The sequence below is a fragment of the Epinephelus fuscoguttatus genome, linkage group LG16 (genome assembly GCF_011397635.1).
Source record: "Epinephelus fuscoguttatus linkage group LG16, E.fuscoguttatus.final_Chr_v1".
In the NCBI taxonomy this organism is placed as follows: Eukaryota; Metazoa; Chordata; class Actinopteri; order Perciformes; family Serranidae; genus Epinephelus; species Epinephelus fuscoguttatus.
Genome location: NC_064767.1, coordinates 776,258 through 797,452, shown reverse-complemented (window position 1 = coordinate 797,452; position 21,195 = coordinate 776,258). Strand labels below are relative to the sequence as shown.

Sequence of the window (21,195 nt, the reverse complement as noted above, 5' to 3'; positions counted from 1 at the left end):
TGGCTGATTAATAAAAGATTTATTTTTCTCCATCATAGTTTCACCTGCAGCAGGTGAGTGTCGACTCACTAAATAAACCAACAACTTTCTGATGATCCTCGTGTTGAATAAACAACTAAAGAAACCGTTGAAACGTTTCTGTTTTGGTAACGTCAAAGAAATCTCAGAATAATAAACATCAGAATCAGACTGATGAAGTCAACACGTAGAACATCTGCACGTTCACCTTGTGCATTAAAATCACATCTGGAAAATTCAAACTGGAGTTCAGATCTAAATTCAGATCTTTGACGTTCAGTTTCAGTTTCTGTCTTCAGATCAGCTTCAAGTGAACGGACACAGAGACCACCTGAGTTCTGGTTCAGCTGATCCTCCAGCTGACAGACCTCCACATCAGGTCCTTTCTGTCACATCAGGACTCAGCTGGACTCAGCTGGATTCAGGACCTGGCTGTAAACATGCCATCACAGTCTACAAGAGAAAACTGGATCACATTTATTCATGAGAATAAAAATCAGAAGCTAAATTAAAAAAAATTATATCACAGTGAAAAAACACATTTGAAGCTAACTTAGCTTAGCTCACTAGTCTTCCTATTTGTGCCATAATTTACAACCACAACAGGTTATGCTAACATTAGCCAGTGAGCTAACAAATGTTTGATCACTAAACAAACTGCGTGCTGATGGTTCAGTCCACTCTCAGGCGCTAACGCTAGAAAGTTAACGTTAGCTAATTGACTTAAAACATTTTTAGCAAAACAAACCATGAAATAAAATCCTGAATATTTTTCTTGACCTCTGTTTTATCTGAGATATTAAAACCAACAAAGTCAGTGTGTTAGCAAAAGCTAAGCAGTGAAAGCTAACATTAGTAAGAGAGCCAAAGAAGTCCTCAACTGACATTAGTTAGCTCAGTAGCTAATATGATCTCACAAAATAATGAGCATAGTTTAAATAATAATTGTGACACAATGAAAGATTAAAACTAAAGTGCCTGATTTAGTGCCTGACTTCTGCTTGTTAGCTAGTGAGATAATGTTAATTAGCAAAGCCAGCTAACATCAGTTAATTAGCATTAGCAAACTAATATTAGCTAATATGCTAAGAAGCTACCATATTGTGGTTATCCAACATATTCAGTTTGTTTTCATGGTTCAGATTGGTTTCATTTCATCACTCCAACATTAGCTAACATTGAGAAACTAAAGTCAGTTAAATTAGTTAGCTGAGGTTAGACAAATGACAGCTAGCTCGCTAGCTAACCTAGGGTGATACTGAATTTAAAATGAAAATGGTAAAAAGTAGAATATTAACTAACACTAAAGATATCATCCAACTGTTGCTTGTTAGCTAGTAAGATAATGTAAATTAGTAAGCCAACAAAGTTCAGGGGTGTTTATTTTGATGTCTCTCACATTAGCCAACAGTAATAAACTAATTTAAAATCACTTAAACTAGTAGCTGGTGAGGTGTTTACCAGCTAGTTAACTTTGTTGGTAGGCTAACCTGAGAGTAAACACATTAAACCATGTTGAGAGAGAAGAAAAAAGTTAGCACACGGGCTAATGTCACAAGCAGCACAACTTGCTCCAATTGTTCGTTGAGTATAAACACTTCATGCTAGCTGGCTAAGCTAACATTATCTGTGACATTCTTAATTGTAGCTTCAGTTTTTTCTTCTCCTGAATAAATGTGGTTAAATGTTTGTTTTTTTGTTAACATGATTATCTAATGAAACTCAATCGTCTGCTAGCTAACGTTAGCATGACGTGATTTTCCTCCTTTACGTAAAAATGTCCAGAAAAGTTCCTAAAAATATTCTTTAAACAAGTTAAATCTGAAGTTTACAGAAGAAGAGAAGCTGCTCGGTTTGATTTTTAATCCCACAAAAGTTTTTTTCTTTATATAACCAACAGTTTTTAACCAAATATTCTTTACAAAGTGAAACAATTTTATTCTAATTTGTGCAGAAACTTTTACCATCGGTTGAACAAAAGTATAAACTGGAAAATTTTCTAGAAACCAGAAAATTAGTGGGGAAAAAAAGAGAATTATTATTAATTCTGAACTCGGCTGCTCTCGTCTTCTGTACAAACAAACTGTTCAACAAAGTGAACTTTTTAATATTTTGGATGAAGTCACTTCCACCTTGAAGCCTTTTATTGAAATGTTTTCTTTCATGTTTTGTTTGTACAATAATCTGAATCTAATATATAAATATTTCGAGTGTATGAATGTGTTTGTGTCAGAGACAGAAACTGTGATTGTCAAACATGTTCCACTTTATTTCCTTTTATTTTGTTCTGTACACGAACGTCTGTACAAAATCTCACTTTCATACTATGTCATGTTCTAATTAAAGTACAACATATGTACAGGATGGCGGGAAGCAGCGCTCGTGTTTTAGTGTCACAGATCGTGGTGATGGTTTCTTATTTTCATGAAATGTTTCACCGTGGAGTCAGTTTATCAAGAACTGCGCCGCCGCCGCCGCCAGACAAAATAAACCTCTGCAAAGTATTTATTATAATCTGAAGGTTCTCAAAGAGCTGATTGGACCCAGCGACGAGTCGAGTCAGAGAGTGGATCTTTAGAGTTTGTTTCAGGGGACTAAATGTGTCAGTAACAGTGAACTGACCTTCATCTCTCATCACAATCATCATCATCATCTGCGGCCTCAGTCGTCGTCAAACATCCCAACAAAGACAAAATCTACTGTCAAACAGAACCAGAAAAATAAAATCAGAGTCTGTGCAGTCAGAGAAGTCACTGAAGTTTAAACTTTAGTTTGTCTGTTTTTATTTGTTTATTTATATTTATTTATTTATTTATTTATTTATGTATTTGTGTTTGTTTGATCAGAGTATTGATATTAATCAATGATTTATTTTTATATCATTTGTAAGTACTGATACAAAGTGGAGTTGTGAGTGCTCTCTGCTGGACAAACTTTGAAATAACACTGATCAGCTGATCGATCGATTCAATGATCACAGGATCAATGAAGACACTCAGACTCACACCTGCTCGGCCCCCTGCTGGACAACCCCCCAGACTACACACAAGGTACACAGGAAGTGTTTAAAAACATCTCACATTAACTCTTTGGACTCGGAGCTGTGGCGGCTATTTTGTCCAGTGGCGGCACACAGAGGTGGGCGGGGCTAACCACCCCTGGAATGGTTGATTGACTGACAGCAAATCACACGACGGCAAGTGGAGGACGATGTGTGGCGACTTAACGGAAAGCAGCCGACCAGGAAGTAAGATAAAAAAAATAAAAGAGCTGTAAACGTCACGGTCTGTGGGAGGGGGTGTGGCCTGTATGTGAGGGGGCGTGGCCATGTGTCCATACACATGACAATATCCACCAGTAACTGCGCATGATGGTATTCAGAGAGTCATGACTGTTCTCATGTTTCTGCAGCAACAGGTGAGACGCGCCACGTCTCCAGGTGGGATACAGCACGTCACTCTTTAGGTGATGACGAGCTTCATTATTTTAGACAAAGACAGACGGACAGACATTTTGTCATTCTCGCTCACATCAATAAACGTTCCGTAAATGTCATCAAACTGCAAAATGTCCCAAAACGCAAACATGAATTTCAAACAAATCCTATTGCAGAAAAAAAGTTTGTCACAACTTTTCGTTCACTCTGGTGCGTTTCTTAAAGGTAATACACGAGCTAAAAAACCTACTGAACAGTAGTGAGCGCATTTTTAACAGGACAATCGAATAATTTTCTGGCGTTTTTTCGGTTTCATTTGTTTGAGGCGTGACTTTCACAAAACGTTGTGGAGGAGTGAAACACGGCCGAGGAAGAACCCATTACATTTTGGTGCGAATCTAAATCTCGAGGCGGATACATGAATTATTTTAACTTTCGTTAATGCTGTGAAACGGGATATATGAACATACAATAGCTGCGCTTTTTGTTTTTGGTAGGAAAAATGCACTTTAAATTTTAACATGCGATTGCTGTCAAATTTTTTTGTGTTTTTGTCAGAAAAATGCACCTTGACTTGACAAAAAACACACTGTATTGAGACTGAGTTTTCTGTCAGCAGCAGTGCACTCTGAAATATTTACTGAATATTTCTGTTGGAGAAACTGACATTCATTGTGTGTTCGTCAAAACAATGCACTTCAAACGTCATTTATTGCACATTCTCATCCGAACATTCACTTTGATCAAGTGATTTTTTTTTTAATAAGGAAAAATGCACTTTCATGCACTCCTGTCAGTTAAAACTAAGTGACATTTATCACGTGTTTTTGTGCAGACAAAAAATGCACTGTGATGACATTTATCAAAGGTATTGAATGTTTTCAATGAGGAAAAAATGAGCTTTATTGACACTCAGTTTTCTGTCAGTAAAAGCGCACTCTAAAACTTATATTGAGCGTTTCTTTCAGAAAAAATCATTGACATTATTTTGGCAGAAAAATGCACTTTCAACATTTGGTATTCATGAAGTGTTTTCATGAGGAAAAATGCACAAGTGCACTCTAAAACTTTTATTCATTACATTTATAATTTTGTCAGAAAATACACTTTCAGTGACATTTATCGCACATTTTGGAAGAGGAAAAATGCGCTTTATCAACAGTCTTCTGTCAGCAAAGTGCACTCAAACTTGCACGATTTTTGTCACAAAAATTAACTTGTAACATTTCTTGCATGTTCTCATCCGAACATTCACGTGAAAAATAAAAACACTTTATCGAAGGTACTGAATGTTTTCAATTAGGAAAATGCGCTTCCATTAAAGAGTTTTCTTTCAGCAAAAGTGCACAGTAAAAATTTTACTGAGTGTTTGACAGAAACAAATGTAGCTACATTAATGTACTTTAATGTTTATCAAATATTTTCAATAAGGAAAAATGCATTTTAACAACAATTATCATGTTTTCATTCAGAATGTTCACTTTAATTTTTTACGGACCGTTAAAGTATTTCCGTGAGGAGAAACTCACCTCTGTGACGTTAGTATTTTCTTTCAGGAAAAATGCACTTTCATGAAAACATCAGTTGCGTTTTTGTAAAAAACAAACCAAAAAAACGACCAGTTTTACAGTTTCTGTTTTCTGTTGTTGACAAAAATGCGTTTTGATGACATTTAAGTTCATTTTTTGTTCATCCGGAATTTTACCGAACTGTTTGTGACATGAACTGAAATTGAAACACAGTTAGTGTTTAACAAAACGAGCGAACTTTGTGTGACAACACGTGACACTGAAATACTCAGGTTATTTTCACTCGTTAAAAGTCGCTGTAACTTTTAGACGAACAAAACTATTTGAAATGATTATCTTTGTTACAAACTTTTTTTTTTTATGGCACAGAATGCGACAGCATGAAACAGTGAAACTGGAACACAGCTCAGACGGTGTTGTAAACAGAACCGAGACAGCAGAGGATCACGGGAAACTGGAGGAGTTGGTTTTTTTACCGGCTGATGCGGTTTTAACTTTTCTGTTTTTTAATGTTTAAAAATCACTGAACTTCGTCTCGTTCATCAGATGTGTCTTTAACAAGTCGAAATCCAGGCTTTTACTTTAGTGAGATGTATTTGTATTTATCATGTGACATTGTTGAGCATCCTGTTTGATGGCGTTTGGACTCGTTAGGTCCTGAAACCAACGCTGAACCTTAAAATTCAGACAAACTGTTGGGTTTTGTTGCGCAGTCGAAAGCTTCGACTCACACTGAGACGCTCCTTCAGAGGCATTATGTCCCACAACGCCTGAACGTCTCGTTTTGCTCACAAGCACAAACAAGTTTTTATTCTTTAAGTATTTCAGCGCTGACGACAAAACACCCACGTGACGTTCTGACAGAAAACGCCTCCTCAAGCAAACGACTTCTCTCATTGGTTCAGAGTCGACGACGTCATGACAGCGTGGACCTACGGAAGATGAAAAATGAATCGAAGTATCACTAAATAAACGTTTACAGGAATAAACAAATAAAATGTTGAAATGAAATGAAATAAATAATTTATTAAAAAAAGTGTAGTTTTACAAAAATGTTCAAATTAATTTAAGAGTTTCAGTTCAGTTTAATGATCAGCTTTGATTTATTTATTTATTTATTTCAACATTTTATTTATTTATTTATTTTGGTATTTTTTGAAACTTTTTTCTGTGTTGACAGTTGAGTCGTTCTTTTCCTCCGTACGACCGACGAACATTAAAATAAAACAAATAAATGACGTTGGACTCAAAGGTCTGTTCTGTCAGGTGACCAGCTGGATGCTGATTGGACGTCTACATTCACTGTGTCTCTTCATCATCGTCACCACCATCATCATCATCATCACCATCAACAGTCCATCTGAAGCTGCTTCAGTCATGAGTCCACCGCAGGTCCGTGCTGAGAGGTGATTGGTTGGGTCAGGTGAAGGGGGCGGGGCTCTGGAGTGAAGCGGCTGTTGGAGCGAGTCAGTGAACTCATCTGTGCTGCCTTCAGGTGTCACGGGACAGACGTGATGTGTCGGAGCTCTTTTCCACAGCAGGAACACAACAACCTGAGACCAGTAAGAACCAGTCAGAACCGGTATAAACCAGCTGCGTAACTCTGTTTGACAAACCAGAACATTTCAGGCTTTCGACAGTGAGCAGGCGACAGGAAGCAGCTGATAGGTTGTTTTTTTTTTTTTACACGTCAGTATGAATTCATTTAAAGCAGAAACAGAGCAGACATAAACGTCACGTCTTTAACAGAAAGTATTTCGGCAGCATTCGGTCGGGATAAAAACTGTGGACAGGAAATAAACAGCATTTCTGTAAATGCCAACGTGACCTGAACGTCTCTGCTGCTGAGGGTTAAACTGGTGTTTGTTTCTTTATGATCTTGATTCGTCTGACAGTCTGTATCTTTACATTTCAGAGTCGTAAAGTAGAGCAGCTGACTGGTTTTAGACTAAAGGGATTAAATGTTCCGAGGACTCAGACGGAGTTTAAAGATTGAGCATTGCAGAGAATTTGAGAAAATAAAAACCTGGAGAAATAAAGATGTTTCAGATTTAAAGCAGTGAAGCTGTTCTGGCAGAACACGGTGGAACCGCAGCAGAAACTGAGACGACACGTTCCTTCACAGTTCGCGGAGTTCCCGCTGTGGAAAAGTCCTGTTGGTGATGCGTTCAGGAACTGTCAGTCTGTGCATGTCCAGGGCAGCGTTGCGGTCACCTGGCGGCGTTGAGATGCAGGTACAGATGACACAGTTTGAGACAGGACGCGGGACGGACGTCTACACAGTGTCCTACATGTTCTGGACCATCAGGGGTCAGACGGTTGTTTTTGTTCTTTGAACGCAGCGTCAGCTCCGCCCTCATCCGACCCAGCACAGCTTCCTCCAATCAGAGAGAGTCAGGCTCAGAAGGGACCGCCCCCCCTGGTCAGAGAGCTTCCTGATTGGCTGTCAGGTACTCCTCAGCTCTCTTATGAGCCTCCAGAGCTTTGATGGTGTAGACGTCCTGCGGCAGCTCCGACTTCCTCCTCATCAGGACTTTGTCCTTCTTCAGGTCCTTCAGACCCTGCGCAGGGACAAAACACACACTCAGTCAGTCGGCCAATCAGCTGCTGAGTTACCATGTGACTGAGTGACGGGTCACCTGCGAGGCTTCGCTCTCCACAGTCTTCTTCAGCAGCTGGATGTCTTCAGCCGTCGGAGTCTCCGTCTCCATCGAGTACACGGCCACGGAGCTGTCGCTGTACAACATGTACTGCGCGCACACACACACACACACACACACACACAGGACAGACAGAAAGTGACTAACTCAGCAACATTACTGCTACAAACTTCCCATAATGCAACACTGTGATAAAGTAACAGGATCACAGAGGTCCTGGAGGCCACGCCCCCTTTATTACCATTTACAGCTAAACAGAGATTGGACCCATAAACAAACAACAACAACAACAACAACAACGGGACGACTGTGATAATCACACAGAGCAGAACTGACCTCTTCCTGTGGGTGGAGCCCAGGGCGGAGGGGGTGGAGCTTATTGCTCTGAAAGAAAGTCAGAGTTAATTAACAAACATGTCTCAACTCGTCTGAGCTCAAGGTCACTGACTGAGTCTGAAGGTCGTCTGTGTTCTACTGTTGGACTTTATGTCTGCTTTACTGGGACACGTGAGGACACAAGGGAGGAGACAGGAGCCATGTGAGGACACACGGGAGGAGACAGGACACGTGAGGACACATGTGAAGAGACAGGAGCCATGTGAGGAAACAGGACACATGTGAGGACACAAGGGAGGAGACAGGACACGTGAGGACACATGTGAAGAGACAGGAGACATGTGAGGAGACGTGAGGAGACAGGATACATGTGAGGAGACATGTGAGGAGACAGGAGGGTCCAGTACCTGAGGGTTCTGTCGGGCCAGCTCTTCGATCTTGTGCCAGATCTCCTCTCGCTCCTTCAGCTTGTATTTCTCTCTGCAGACAGACAACTGATCAATAACTGATGATCACTACATGGTAACCATAGTGATGATGATGATGATGATGATGTTACTTTTGTTTCTCAGCCTTGTACTGCTGCGTGCAGTCATCAAACAGCTTCTGGTTCATCTCCATGAAGAGCTTCAGAGCGTTATAGATCAGACCATGGATCGTCCTGAGGAGGAGGAGGAGGAGGAGGAGGAGGGGGAGGAGCAGGAGGGGGAGCTGCGTTACACAAACACTGTCAGACACTCAACAGTCACAGTGTGCACAGTCACAGTGTGTACAGTCAGTGTGTACAGTCACAGTGTGTACAGTCACAGTGTGCACAGTCAGTGTGTACAGTCGCAGTGTGTACAGTCACAGTGTGCACAGTCACAGTGTGTACAGTCAGTGTGTACAGTCAGTGTGTACAGTCACAGTGTGTACAGTCACAGTGTGTACAGTCACAGTGTGTACAGTCACAATGTGTACAGTCAGTGTGCACAGTCAGTGTGTACAGTCACAGTGTGTACAGTCGCAGTGTGTACAGTCACAGTGTGCACAGTCAGTGTGCACAGTCACAGTGTGTACAGTCACAGTGTGTACAGTCGCAGTGTGTACAGTCGCAGTGTGCACAGTCGCAGTGTGTACAGTCAGTGTGTACAGTCACAGTGTGTACAGTCACAGTGTGTACAGTCAGTGTGTACAGTCAGTGTGTACAGTCACAGTGTGTACAGTCACAGTGTGTACAGTCACAGTGTGTACAGTCACAGTGTGCACAGTCAGTGTGTACAGTCAGTGTGTACAGTCACAGTGTGCACAGTCAGTGTGTACAGTCACAGTGTGTACAGTCACAGTGTGTACAGTCACAGTGTGTACAGTCACAGTGTGCACAGTCAGTGTGTACAGTCACAGTGTGTACAGTCACAGTGTGTACAGTCACAGTGTGTACAGTCACAGTGTGCACAGTCAGTGTGCACAGTCACAGTGTGTACAGTCACAGTGTGTACAGTCGCAGTGTGTACAGTCGCAGTGTGTACAGTCGCAGTGTGTACAGTCAGTGTGTACAGTCACAGTGTGTACAGTCACAGTGTGTACAGTCACAGTGTGTACAGTCGCAGTGTGTACAGTCAGTGTGTACAGTCAGTGTGTACAGTCACAGTGTGTACAGTCAGTGTGTACAGTCACAGTGTGCACAGTCGCAGTGTGTACAGTCACAGTGTGCACAGTCAGTGTGTACAGTCACAGTGTGTACAGTCACAGTGTGCACAGTCAGTGTGTACAGTCGCAGTGTGCACAGTCGCAGTGTGTACAGTCGCAGTGTGCACAGTCGCAGTGTGTACAGTCAGTGTGTACAGTCACAGTGTGTACAGTCACAGTGTGTACAGTCACAGTGTGCACAGTCGCAGTGTGTACAGTCAGTGTGTACAGTCACAGTGTGTACAGTCAGTGTGTACAGTCACAGTGTGTACAGTCACAGTGTGTACAGTCACAGTGTGTACAGTCAGTGTGTACAGTCACAGTGTGTACAGTCACAGTGTGCACAGTCGCAGTGTGCACAGTCGCAGTGTGTACAGTCGCAGTGTGCACAGTCACAGTGTGCACAGTTAGTGTGTACAGTCACAGTGTGCACAGTCACAGTGTGCACAGTCACAGTGTGCACAGTCAGTGTGTACAGTCGCAGTGTGCACAGTCGCAGTGTGTACACTCACAGTGTGCACAGTCACAGTGTGCACAGTCGCAGTGTGTACAGTCGCAGTGTGTACAGTCTCAGTGTGTACAGTCAGTGTGTACAGTCGCAGTGTGTACAGTCACAGTGTGTACAGTCTCAGTGTGTACAGTCACAGTGTGTACAGTCACAGTGTGCACAGTCGCAGTGTGTACAGTCGCAGTGTGTACAGTCTCAGTGTGTACAGTCAGTGTGCACAGTCGCAGTGTGTACAGTCACAGTGTGTACAGTCGCAGTGTGTACAGTCACAGTGTGCACAGTCGCAGTGTGTACAGTCGCAGTGTGTACAGTCTCAGTGTGTACAGTCAGTGTGCACAGTCGCAGTGTGTACAGTCGCAGTGTGTACAGTCTCAGTGTGTACAGTCAGTGTGTACAGTCGCAGTGTGTACAGTCACAGTGTGCACAGTCTCAGTGTGCACAGTCGCAGTGTGTACAGTCGCAGTGTGTACAGTCGCAGTGTGCACAGTCGCAGTGTGCACAGTCAGTGTGTACAGTCGCAGTGTGCACAGTCGCAGTGTGCACAGTCAGTGTGCACAGTCAGTGTGCACAGTCAGTGTGCACAGTCGCAGTGTGCACAGTCACAGTGTGCACAGTCACAGTGTGCACAGTCAGTGTGTACAGTCGCAGTGTGTACAGTCGCAGTGTGCACAGTCAGTGTGTACAGTCGCAGTGTGCACAGTCGCAGTGTGTACAGTCGCAGTGTGCACACTCACAGTGTGCACAGTCACAGTGTGCACAGTCGCAGTGTGTACAGTCGCAGTGTGTACAGTCTCAGTGTGCACAGTCGCAGTGTGCACAGTCGCAGTGTGTACAGTCGCAGTGTGTACAGTCGCAGTGTGCACAGTCGCAGTGTGTACAGTCGCAGTGTGCACAGTCGCAGTGTGTACAGTCACAGTGTGTACAGTCACAGTGTGTACAGTCACAGTGTGCACAGTCACAGTGTGCACAGTCAGTGTGTACAGTCGCAGTGTGCACAGTCGCAGTGTGTACAGTCGCAGTGTGCACAGTCGCAGTGTGCACAGTCGCAGTGTGTACAGTCGCAGTGTGTACAGTCGCAGTGTGCACAGTCGCAGTGTGTACAGTCGCAGTGTGTACAGTCGCAGTGTGCACAGTCGCAGTGTGTACAGTCGCAGTGTGCACAGTCGCAGTGTGTACAGTCACAGTGTGTACAGTCGCAGTGTGCACAGTCGCAGTGTGCACAGTCGCAGTGTGCACAGTCAGGCTGGATGCTGTGACAAAATTTTCATATCAGGTTTTTTATGAACCCGCCTGACTGACATGCTGCTGAGGCCTGTTCAAGTGCTGCAATCTGTTATTTACGTGACAACGCCTGAACGCAACACAGGCTCCACTCCATTAGTGACTCTGTGTGTGTGTGTGTGTGTGCGCGCATCGGTGTGAAACTCGACCGTGCACAATACAGAGAGCAGAGGAGAATTGTAAACGTGCGACCATGTAGAGACAGAAATGACATGCCGTCATGTAAATGAGATAAATAACACAAGGCTTTTATCTACAGCCCCTTCTACACTGACAGATTGTCGGCGAATGCTGGGCCATTTTGCCGCCAAGCTGCGAGTGTTTAGACCAGTGGTGGGGAACCTCCGGCCTCACGGACGCAGTAATATTTTTACATTTTATACTAGTATGAATAAAAACCAGGGAAACAATGACTGACAGCCATTAGTTTTCTGAAATAAAACAGACTGTTATAAATGTCAGTGAACACAGCATGTGATTTAGCTGTGTGACTTTGTGTGTTGACACTAGAGCGTGCAATGCTGACTAGTGATGAATCATGGCGACTGTCAAGAAAAGGAAGGTAGATGCAGAATGCCGCATATTCCAGGAAAAATGGACAAACGATTTTTTCTTTGTTGAAGCAAAAGGCAAGCCAGTGTGCCTAGTTTGTGGCGAGGCGCTGGCAGTGATGAAAAAGGCAAATCTCGAGCGCCATTACAGCTCGAAACATGCTAAACTCGGCGAGTTGAAAGGACAAATGCATGTGGATAAAATCAACGCTCTTCGTCAGAGTTTGGGTGCCCAGCAAGCAGCTTTCACAAGACCACAGGCTGACGGAGAGAATGTTACGCGTGCAGGTTTTGTGGTGAGTGAAATAATAGCCAAGAAGCTGAAACCTCATGCTGAAGGAGAGTTTGTGAAGGAGTGTCGCCGCCGCCGCGGAGCTGCTCGCACCTGACAAAGTGAAATTATTTCAAAGCGTCAGTTTGTCTTGAAGAACCGTTGCAGACAGGATTACAGATATGGCACAAGACATTGAAAAAACACTGAAGGGCACTGCAAGACACTTTGAGTATTTTTCTCTGGCCTGTGATGAGACAACAGACGTCACAAACACAGCGCAGCTTGCCATTTTTGTGCGTGGGATTACGGCCGAGTTTGAGACGAAGGAGTTGCTGTCTTTGCAAGCCATGCATGGCACTACCAAAGGTGAGGATTTGTTCAGTCCATGGCCATGAACAGTTTTGAACTGTCCAAAGGAGCTGTTGATGACTTGTGGGAGGAGCTGTTGATGACTTGTGGGAGGAGTTGTTGATGACTTGTGGGAGGGGCTGTTGATGACTTGTTGGAGAGGCTGTTGATGACTTGTGGGAGGAGCTGTTGATGACTTGTGGGAGGAGCTGTTGATGACTTGTGGGAGGGGCTGTTGATGACTTGTGGGAGGGGCTGTTGATGTCTTGTGGGAGGGGCTGTTGATGATTTGTGGGAGGAGCTGTTGATGACTTGTGGGAGGGGCTGTTGATGTCTTGTGGGAGGGGCTGTTGATGACTTGTGGGAGGAGCTGTTGATGACTTGTGGGAGGAGCTGTTGATGACTTGTGGGAGGGGCTGTTGATGACTTGTGGGAGGAGCTGTTGATGACTTGTGGGAGGGGCTGTTGATGTCTTGTGGGAGGGGCTGTTGATGACTTGTGGGAGGAGCTGTTGATGACTTGTGGGAGGGGCTGTTGATGACTTGTGGGAGGAGCTGTTGATGACTTGTGGGAGGAGCTGTTGATGACTTGTGGGAGGGGCTGTTGATGACTTGTGGGAGGAGCTGTTGATGACTTGTGGGAGGAGCTGTTGATGACTTGTGGGAGGAGCTGTTGATGACTTGTGGGAGGGGCTGTTGATGACTTGTGGGAGGAGCTGTTGATGACTTGTGGGAGGAGCTGTTGATGACTTGTGGGAGGGGCTGTTGATGACTTGTGGGAGGAGCTGTTGATGACTTGTGGGAGGAGCTGTTGATGACTTGTGGGAGGAGCTGTTGATGACTTGTGGGAGGGGCTGTTGATGACTTGTGGGAGGGGCTGTTGATGACTTGTGGGAGGAGCTGTTGATGACGCCGCACGTGCGAGCCACTGGCGGTGGATAAACAGGAAACAGCTGATAGCAGGAATTAGCGAGCAGCTAGTAGCAAGAGGGAAACACAAACCTGACAGACACTGTAAAGATGAGCAACTGGGGAGACAAGGAATTGCGCGCCCTCCTTGTCCTCGCAAACGAAGAGGCCATTAACCGTCAGATGACGGGGACGGTGAAGAACGGGCCGACTTACGAGAGAATCTCCGAAGGACTGACCAGCCGCGGCTTCCCTCCCACGTCACTCTTTACGTCACACGCTGAGCTACACGTTTTGTTACTTGCTCACGCCCCCCATTGCCCCGAAAAAGGCACATTCTGTATAAACAAAAGTAGGTAGGCGGCATTTTGCTGCACTCCCCGATTTTGTTTTTATACTGCCAATGCTGAAAAAAGACTGATTGGGCTTTTCTGCAGATTTGCACAACTCCTGTTAAAAGTGTTTCTGTTAAATAAGAGGACACGTAAAGGCCTATAGAACAGGACTTTACGTGTCCTCTTATTTAACACAAACACTTTTAACAGGAGCGTCCGTAGTGCCAAATATAACGGTAGTTTCTAAAGAGCTAAGATGGAAAAAAACAAATCAGCAGTGGTGGTGCTGCATACAGGGGAAACACTGCTCTTTTTTTTAGTTCTTCTGGGCCATCATGCACAGTTCAGTTTCAGGACTCTCTGCGGCTGCCATTCTCGCCTCTAAACTTTTCTCTATGCTCTCACTCTCATCGGCTCTAGCGCACCTGTGGTGTGCAGCGGTGAAATGGGTCCCCGCTAAAACACTTTTCTGCTGCGCACGTTCCGGATGTTGTTTGGGCTATTCACCTGTATTGCGGTGTATGAAAAATTCATATCATAACAAAAATAAATACCGGTTTTCGGTACGAACCAGTATATTGCACAGTCCTATATCCAGGTGTATTTCCTGTTGTCCAGGTGTATTTCCTGTTGTCCAGGTGTACTTCCTGTTCCTGCCGAGTCTTTCACAGCTGAAACTAAAGCTGCAGTCCCTGTGACATCCACCAGGGACTGACAGTGAGTCAGAGCCCCTTGTTACAGTGAACAGAGTATTGATCCTGTTATCGATCAGGTGTGTCAATCAATCAATCAATTTTATTTATAAAGCCCAATATCACAAATCACAATTTGCCTCACAGGGCTTTACAGCATACGACATCCCTCTGTCCTTATGACCCTCACAGCTGATCAGGAACAACTCCCCAAAAAAACCCTTTAACGGGGGGAAACGGTGTGTGTGTGTGTGTGTGTGTGTGTGTGTGTGTGTGTGTGTGTTACTTGTTCCAGTGGCTCTTGGAGTTCTTGTAGAGGGCGGGGAACATGATGGGGAGGATCTTGGCGGCGTTGTCGCTGATCAGACTCATGATGTACTCATTATTCCAGTAATACAGAGCTCTCTCTGCCACCTGCGCACACACACACACACACACACACACACACAGACCTGTGACTCACAGTCAGAATCTCAAACCGTCTGACCACCAGGACGCCATTTTTTATTTTAATTATTTTAAAAAACATTCATGTTAAAACTCCAGAAACAAACTGCATCAAACTCTGAACCAGTCAGACAAACACAGGTCATGGTCATGGTTCAGGTCATGGTTCAGGTCATGGTCATGGTTCAGGTCATGGTTCAGGTCGTGGTCATGGTTCAGGTCGTGGTTCAGGTCATGGTCATGGTTCAGGTCGTGGTTCAGGTCATGGTCATGGTTCAGGTCGTGGTCATGGTTCAGGTCATGGTTCAGGTCATGGTCATGGTTCAGGTCATGGTCGTGGTTCAGGTCATGGTTCAGGTCATGGTTCAGGTCGTGGTCATGGTTCAGGTCATGGTTCAGGTCGTGGTCATGGTTCAGGTCGTGGTTCAGGTCATGGTCATGGTTCAGGTCATGGTTCAGGTCATGGTCGTGGTTCAGGTCATGGTTCAGGTCATGGTCATGGTTCAGGTCATGGTTCAGGTCATGGTCATGGTTCAGGTCGTGGTTCAGGTCATGGTCATGGTTCAGGTCGTGGTTCAGGTCATGGTTCAGGTCATGGTCATGGTTCAGGTCATGGTTCAGGTCATGGTCATGGTTCAGGTCGTGGTTCAGGTCATGGTTCAGGTCATGGTCATGGTTCAGGTCATGGTTCAGGTCATGGTCATGGTTCAGGTCATGGTTCAGGTCGTGGTTCAGGTCATGGTCATGGTTCAGGTCATGGTTCAGGTCATGGTCATGGTTCAGGTCATGGTTCAGGTCATGGTCATGGTTCAGGTCATGGTCATGGTCATGGTTCAGGTCATGGTCATGGTTCAGGTCATGGTTCAGGTCGTGGTCATGGTTCAGGTCATGGTTCAGGTCATGGTCATGGTTCAGGTCGTGGTTCAGGTCATGGTCATGGTTCAGGTCATGGTCATGGTTCAGGTCATGGTTCAGGTCGTGGTCATGGTTCAGGTCGTGGTTCAGGTCATGGTCATGGTTCAGGTCATGGTCGTGGTTCAGGTCATGGTCGTGGTTCAGGTCATGGTTCAGGTCATGGTTCAGGTCGTGGTCATGGTTCAGGTCATGGTTCAGGTCGTGGTTCAGGTCGTGGTCATGGTTCAGGTCATGGTTCAGGTCATGGTCATGGTCGTGGTTCAGGTCATGGTCATGGTTCAGGTCATGGTCGTGGTTCAGGTCATGGTCGTGGTTCAGGTCATGGTTCAGGTCATGGTTCAGGTCGTGGTCATGGTTCAGGTCATGGTTCAGGTCATGGTCATGGTCGTGGTTCAGGTCATGGTCATGGTTCAGGTCATGGTCGTGGTTCAGGTCATGGTCGTGGTTCAGGTCATGGTTCAGGTCATGGTTCAGGTCGTGGTTCAGGTCATGGTTCAGGTCATGGTTCAGGTCATGGTCATGGTTCAGGTCGTGGTCATGGTTCAGGTCATGGTCATGGTTCAGGTCATGGTTCAGGTCGTGGTCATGGTTCAGGTCATGGTTCAGGTCGTGGTCATGGTTCAGGTCATGGTTCAGGTCATGGTTCAGGTCATGGTTCAGGTCATGGTCGTGGTTCAGGTCATGGTTCAGGTCATGGTCATGGTCATGGTTCAGGTCGTGGTCGTGGTTCAGGTCATGGTCGTGGTTCAGGTCATGGTCATGGTTCAGGTCATGGTTCAGGTCATGGTCATGGTCGTGGTTCAGGTCATGGTTCAGGTCATGGTCATGGTTCAGGTCATGTCATGGTCGTGGTTCAGGTCATGGTCATGGTTCAGGTCATGGTTCAGGTCATGGTCATGGTCATGGTTCAGGTCATGGTTCAGGTCGTGGTCATGGTTCAGGTCATGGTTCAGGTCATGGTTCAGGTCATGGTCGTGGTTCAGGTCATGGTTCAGGTCATGGTCATGGTCATGGTTCAGGTCGTGGTCGTGGTTCAGGTCATGGTCGTGGTTCAGGTCATGGTCATGGTTCAGGTCATGGTTCAGGTCATGGTCATGGTCGTGGTTCAGGTCATGGTTCAGGTCATGTTCAGGCCATGCGGTTCAGGCCGCGCCGCGGTCGTGGTTCAGGTCATGGTCATGGTTCAGGTCATGGTTCAGGTCATGGTCATGGTCATGGTTCAGGTCATGGTTCAGGTCATGGTCATGGTTCAGGTCATGGTTCAGGTCATGGTCATGGTTCAGGTCATGGTTCAGGTCATGGTCGTGGTTCAGGTCATGGTCATGGTTCAGGTCATGGTTCAGGTCATGGTCATGGTCATGGTTCAGGTCATGGTCATGGTTCAGGTCATGGTTCAGGTCATGGTTCAGGTCATGGTCGTGGTTCAGGTCATGGTCATGGTTCAGGTCATGGTTCAGGTCATGGTCATGGTCATGGTTCAGGTCATGGTTCAGGTCATGGTCCAGGTCATGGTCATGGTTCAGGTCATGGTTCAGGTCATGGTCATGGTCGTGGTTCAGGTCATGGTCATGGTTCAGGTCATGGTTCAGGTCATGGTCATGGTCATGGTTCAGGTCATGGTTCAGGTCATGGTCATGGTTCAGGTCATGGTTCAGGTCATGGTCATGGTCGTGGTTCAGGTCATGGTCATGGTTCAGGTCATGGTTCAGGTCATGGTCATGGTTCAGGTCTCATTACCTGAAAGTGTGGGCTGGACACACACTTGGCGAGCTGTCTGAAGAGTGGCTCCTGAACTTTGACGAACTCTGACGGCTCGATGACGTCCAGGATCTCCTCCAGCTCGTTCAGGAACATCACCTCCTTCGGACTGTGAGTCTTTGGCCAGAACTTCAGCAGACCCATGATCACCTGCAGAGGTCAGAGGTCACGGGGGTCAAACTCCTGAGCTCCTCCTTCACACAGGGTTTTTCTACTCTAATATCTGCAGTCTGCTTCACAGGTGTGTCCCTGTTCATGTGTCCACCATCTGTATGTTACTATGGAAACCATCAGCAGCATCAGAACATGTTGTCATGGAAACAGGAAGGACTCACCGGCTCCGTCAGGCTGCTGTCTTTCTCCAAGAACTGGACCACACAGTATGCCAGCTACACACAGAGAGACAGTCAGAGTGAATAAGTTGTTGGTGACTGACGAACAGACGGACACACAGACAGACAGACTCTGACCTGTGGGTGGTAGACGCTGAGAGACTTGACTTTGTGCAGCGGCAGCAGAACTCGGATCAGAAACATCTTGTGTTCTTCTTTCAGAGGGAGAGCGAAGCCGTTGATTATACTGACGGACAGACAGACAGATGGACAGATGGAGGGACAGACAGACAAACTGTTAGAGCACTGATTCATGATCAGTCCCTCCACGATTTCACAGCAGCTTTTCTGAACTACAATCAGCTGACATCAGTTTATTCTTCAGTCCAAGTAGACGTTTGTGCCACATCTGAAGCTGTTCTTGAGATATCGCATTCACAATGAGATCTATACAAGATTACAGCAACCATGACCTTTGACCCTTGACTAACAAAGACTTTGTTGAGTCCAAGTGAATGTTTGTGCTTAAATTTGAAGAAATTCTCTCGAGGCCTTCTTGAGATATCGTGTTCACAAGGATGGGACGGACGGACAACTCGAAAACATAATGCCTCCAGCCACAGCTGTCACTGGTGCAGAGACATAAAAGCATGTTTTGAGAGGTCACAGTGACCTTTGACCATCAAATTCTTATCAGTTTATCCTTCAATTTGTGCCAAATTTTAAGTAATTCACTTAAAACGTTCTTGAGATTGAGACAGACAAGGTCACAGCAACCTTAACCTTTAACCTGTGACCACCAAAAACTAATGAGGTCATCCCTGAGTCCAAGTGGCCGTCTGTGCCAAATTAAAAGGAATTCCCCTTAAGGTGTTCTTGACATACTGTGTTCACAAGGATGGGACAGATGCACAGACAACCTGAATACCTCCGGCCACAGCTGTCACCAGCACGGATGCATAAAAATTGCGTTGCATGACATCATGTTTATATATTTATTTTTGCAAAACAAGAGATAATTGCTAAAATAGTTGCGATGATGTCACAGACACAGAGCCAGCATTCAAAGAGCATCTCCGTGAGCTGCTCTCCTCCCCATGCTCTCTCTGTGCACGAGCTAACACTCCACAATGTGATGTCATCGCAGCATCACATCACAGAAGCCTCGCAGCGCCGGTCACCATCCAACACTGAGCTGTTAATCTCACACCGACACTGAAATATTCTGTTGGGTAACATTAGCCGTGAGATGCTAACAGTTAGCCTGTCACTGTGTGACTCTGAGCTCCTGCTGACGCAGCCTCATGATCACCAGAGAGAATCAGCATGCTGCACGTAGCTCTACGATGACATGAGATTAAACACGTTTTAAAGAGTTAAATTTGTGGAAAAAATTGTGGTGATCAGACAAAAGGTGAGGCCACGCAGAATTCACAGGGACTGGCTAAATCTGGGTTCACTGCTGCCATCACAACGTAGCAACTTCCTGCAGCGACAAATGTTAAACAGCTTCTGTTTTGAATCCATCGCCGTCATCATGACGGTAATACACACTGTGTGTGCGTGTGTGCGTGTTACCTCCCCAGGATCTCCAGCAGCTCAGCAATGCCATTGTGATGTTCGGTCTCATAGATAAATCTGAAACACAGCAGCACCAGTCAGACACACAGACTGGGAACACTGGTTTATCCTCAGGTGTCTAAGTGTGTGTGGCTCTGACCTGTAGAAGATGTTGTTGATCTGGCGGCGGATGTAGGCGCGGAGGCCGAGGAACTTGCCGTAGATGCGGTGTAAGATGGTCTTCAGGAAGTCTCTCTCTCGGGGGTCCTCACTGTCGAACAGCTCCAATAGCTTCAACACAAACACTGAGGTCAGAGCTCCGCCCCCAATCACAGGTCTATCTACAGTCAGAGCTCCGCCCCCCCAATCACAGGTCTATCTACAGTCAGAGCTCCGCCCCCAATCACAGGTCTATCTACAGTCAGAGCTCCGCCCCCAATCACAGGTCTATCTACAGTCAGAGCTCCGCCCCCCCAATCACAGGTCTATCTACAGTCAGAGCTCCGCCCCCAATCACACGTCAGGTCTCACCGACATGACGAACTTCTGGTCGATGTATTTCTTGGCAATGTTCGGCTGGAAGTCTGGAGACTCCAGGAAGCGAAGGAAGAACTCGTAGACGAGCTGTGGACACAAACACAACGTCACGCCATGATCACGACACTGAACTGAGCACTCAGACAGACAGACAGTGTACCTGCAGGTGAGGCCAGGCAGCCTCCAGCGTTGGTTCGTCCTCCTCAGGATCAAACTCAGCTCCAGTCGGATTGGAGGACGGAGGAAGAGTCCGGAACAAGTTCACTGAAAACTGAACACACACACACACACACACACACGCGCAAAAAGGTCAGAGGGTAACGAGCAGTAAACGAACGTGGCGACACCATTGGTGGTGGCTCTAAGGCAGAATTTATACTTCTGTGTTGAACTGACGCCGTAGCCTGACGTGCACCTCCCCAGAAATGTAACTCCACAGTGTCACAGTGACGCAGACCTCCTGTCTGTCTCTGTGAGCTGAAACCATTTCCCTCAGTGGAAACAAAGCTTTGATTTACTTTAATTTCACAGATAAGAAACAATAAATTGTGAAGACAATAAAGCCTCCACACACTGTGTGTGATTTATCCTGGCTGAAATATGAGCAGAGGAAATCTCTGCTAGCTGCTAGGCTAATTTATACAATGTAAAATGCCATAGGCTTGTGCTAATAACGTTAGCATGTTGTATTTGTGGGGAAAATGTGTCCAGATAAAGACAAGTGTTTGTCTGTGAATGCTGCGAGTTATAGTGAAGCTGATTTGTGTTTGACACTGTCTCTATTAAGCCATGTTTAATGTGTGTTTAATGTGCGTTTAGAATCAACTAAACGTGACAGCACTTCACAGACACCCTGCTGCCCACTAGTGTTCTGAAGGTGTAACTGTTGTGCAGCTGTATATTTTCAAACAGAGAACAAAATCTCTGTCTTTATATTTTATTTTGATCACAGTCTGTTTTTATAAAACTGCTCCTGGCGTCTCAGATGTAGCTTTGCCCTGCAGCTGAAAACATGTAGAAAATAGAGATATATATCGTGTATCGTCAGTCAGCCTGTAAATACTGAGATATGAATTTTCGTCCGTATCGCTCAGCCCTACAG

At 45.5% G+C, this 21,195-nt stretch overlaps 1 protein-coding gene across 1 annotated transcript in view; it reads right to left on the bottom strand.

Moving 5' to 3' along the window:
- Positions 1 to 2,322: 2,322 nt before the first annotated feature.
- The window catches only part of ppp2r5d (protein phosphatase 2, regulatory subunit B', delta), a 31,740-nt gene continuing 12,867 nt past the window's right edge, over positions 2,323 to 21,195 (bottom strand). The window contains exons 5-17 of the mRNA XM_049601112.1: positions 20,254 to 20,364; positions 20,088 to 20,180; positions 19,717 to 19,847; positions 19,575 to 19,634; positions 18,135 to 18,243; positions 18,000 to 18,053; positions 17,644 to 17,814; positions 14,831 to 14,958; positions 8,539 to 8,640; positions 8,387 to 8,459; positions 7,980 to 8,027; positions 7,623 to 7,733; positions 2,323 to 7,544 (exon numbers count right to left, since the gene is read on the bottom strand). Coding sequence (XP_049457069.1) covers positions 7,407 to 7,544; positions 7,623 to 7,733; positions 7,980 to 8,027; positions 8,387 to 8,459; positions 8,539 to 8,640; positions 14,831 to 14,958; positions 17,644 to 17,814; positions 18,000 to 18,053; positions 18,135 to 18,243; positions 19,575 to 19,634; positions 19,717 to 19,847; positions 20,088 to 20,180; positions 20,254 to 20,364 — 1,329 coding nt within the window. The 3' untranslated portion in view covers positions 2,323 to 7,406. The remainder of the gene's footprint in view (positions 7,545 to 7,622; positions 7,734 to 7,979; positions 8,028 to 8,386; positions 8,460 to 8,538; positions 8,641 to 14,830; positions 14,959 to 17,643; positions 17,815 to 17,999; positions 18,054 to 18,134; positions 18,244 to 19,574; positions 19,635 to 19,716; positions 19,848 to 20,087; positions 20,181 to 20,253; positions 20,365 to 21,195) is intronic.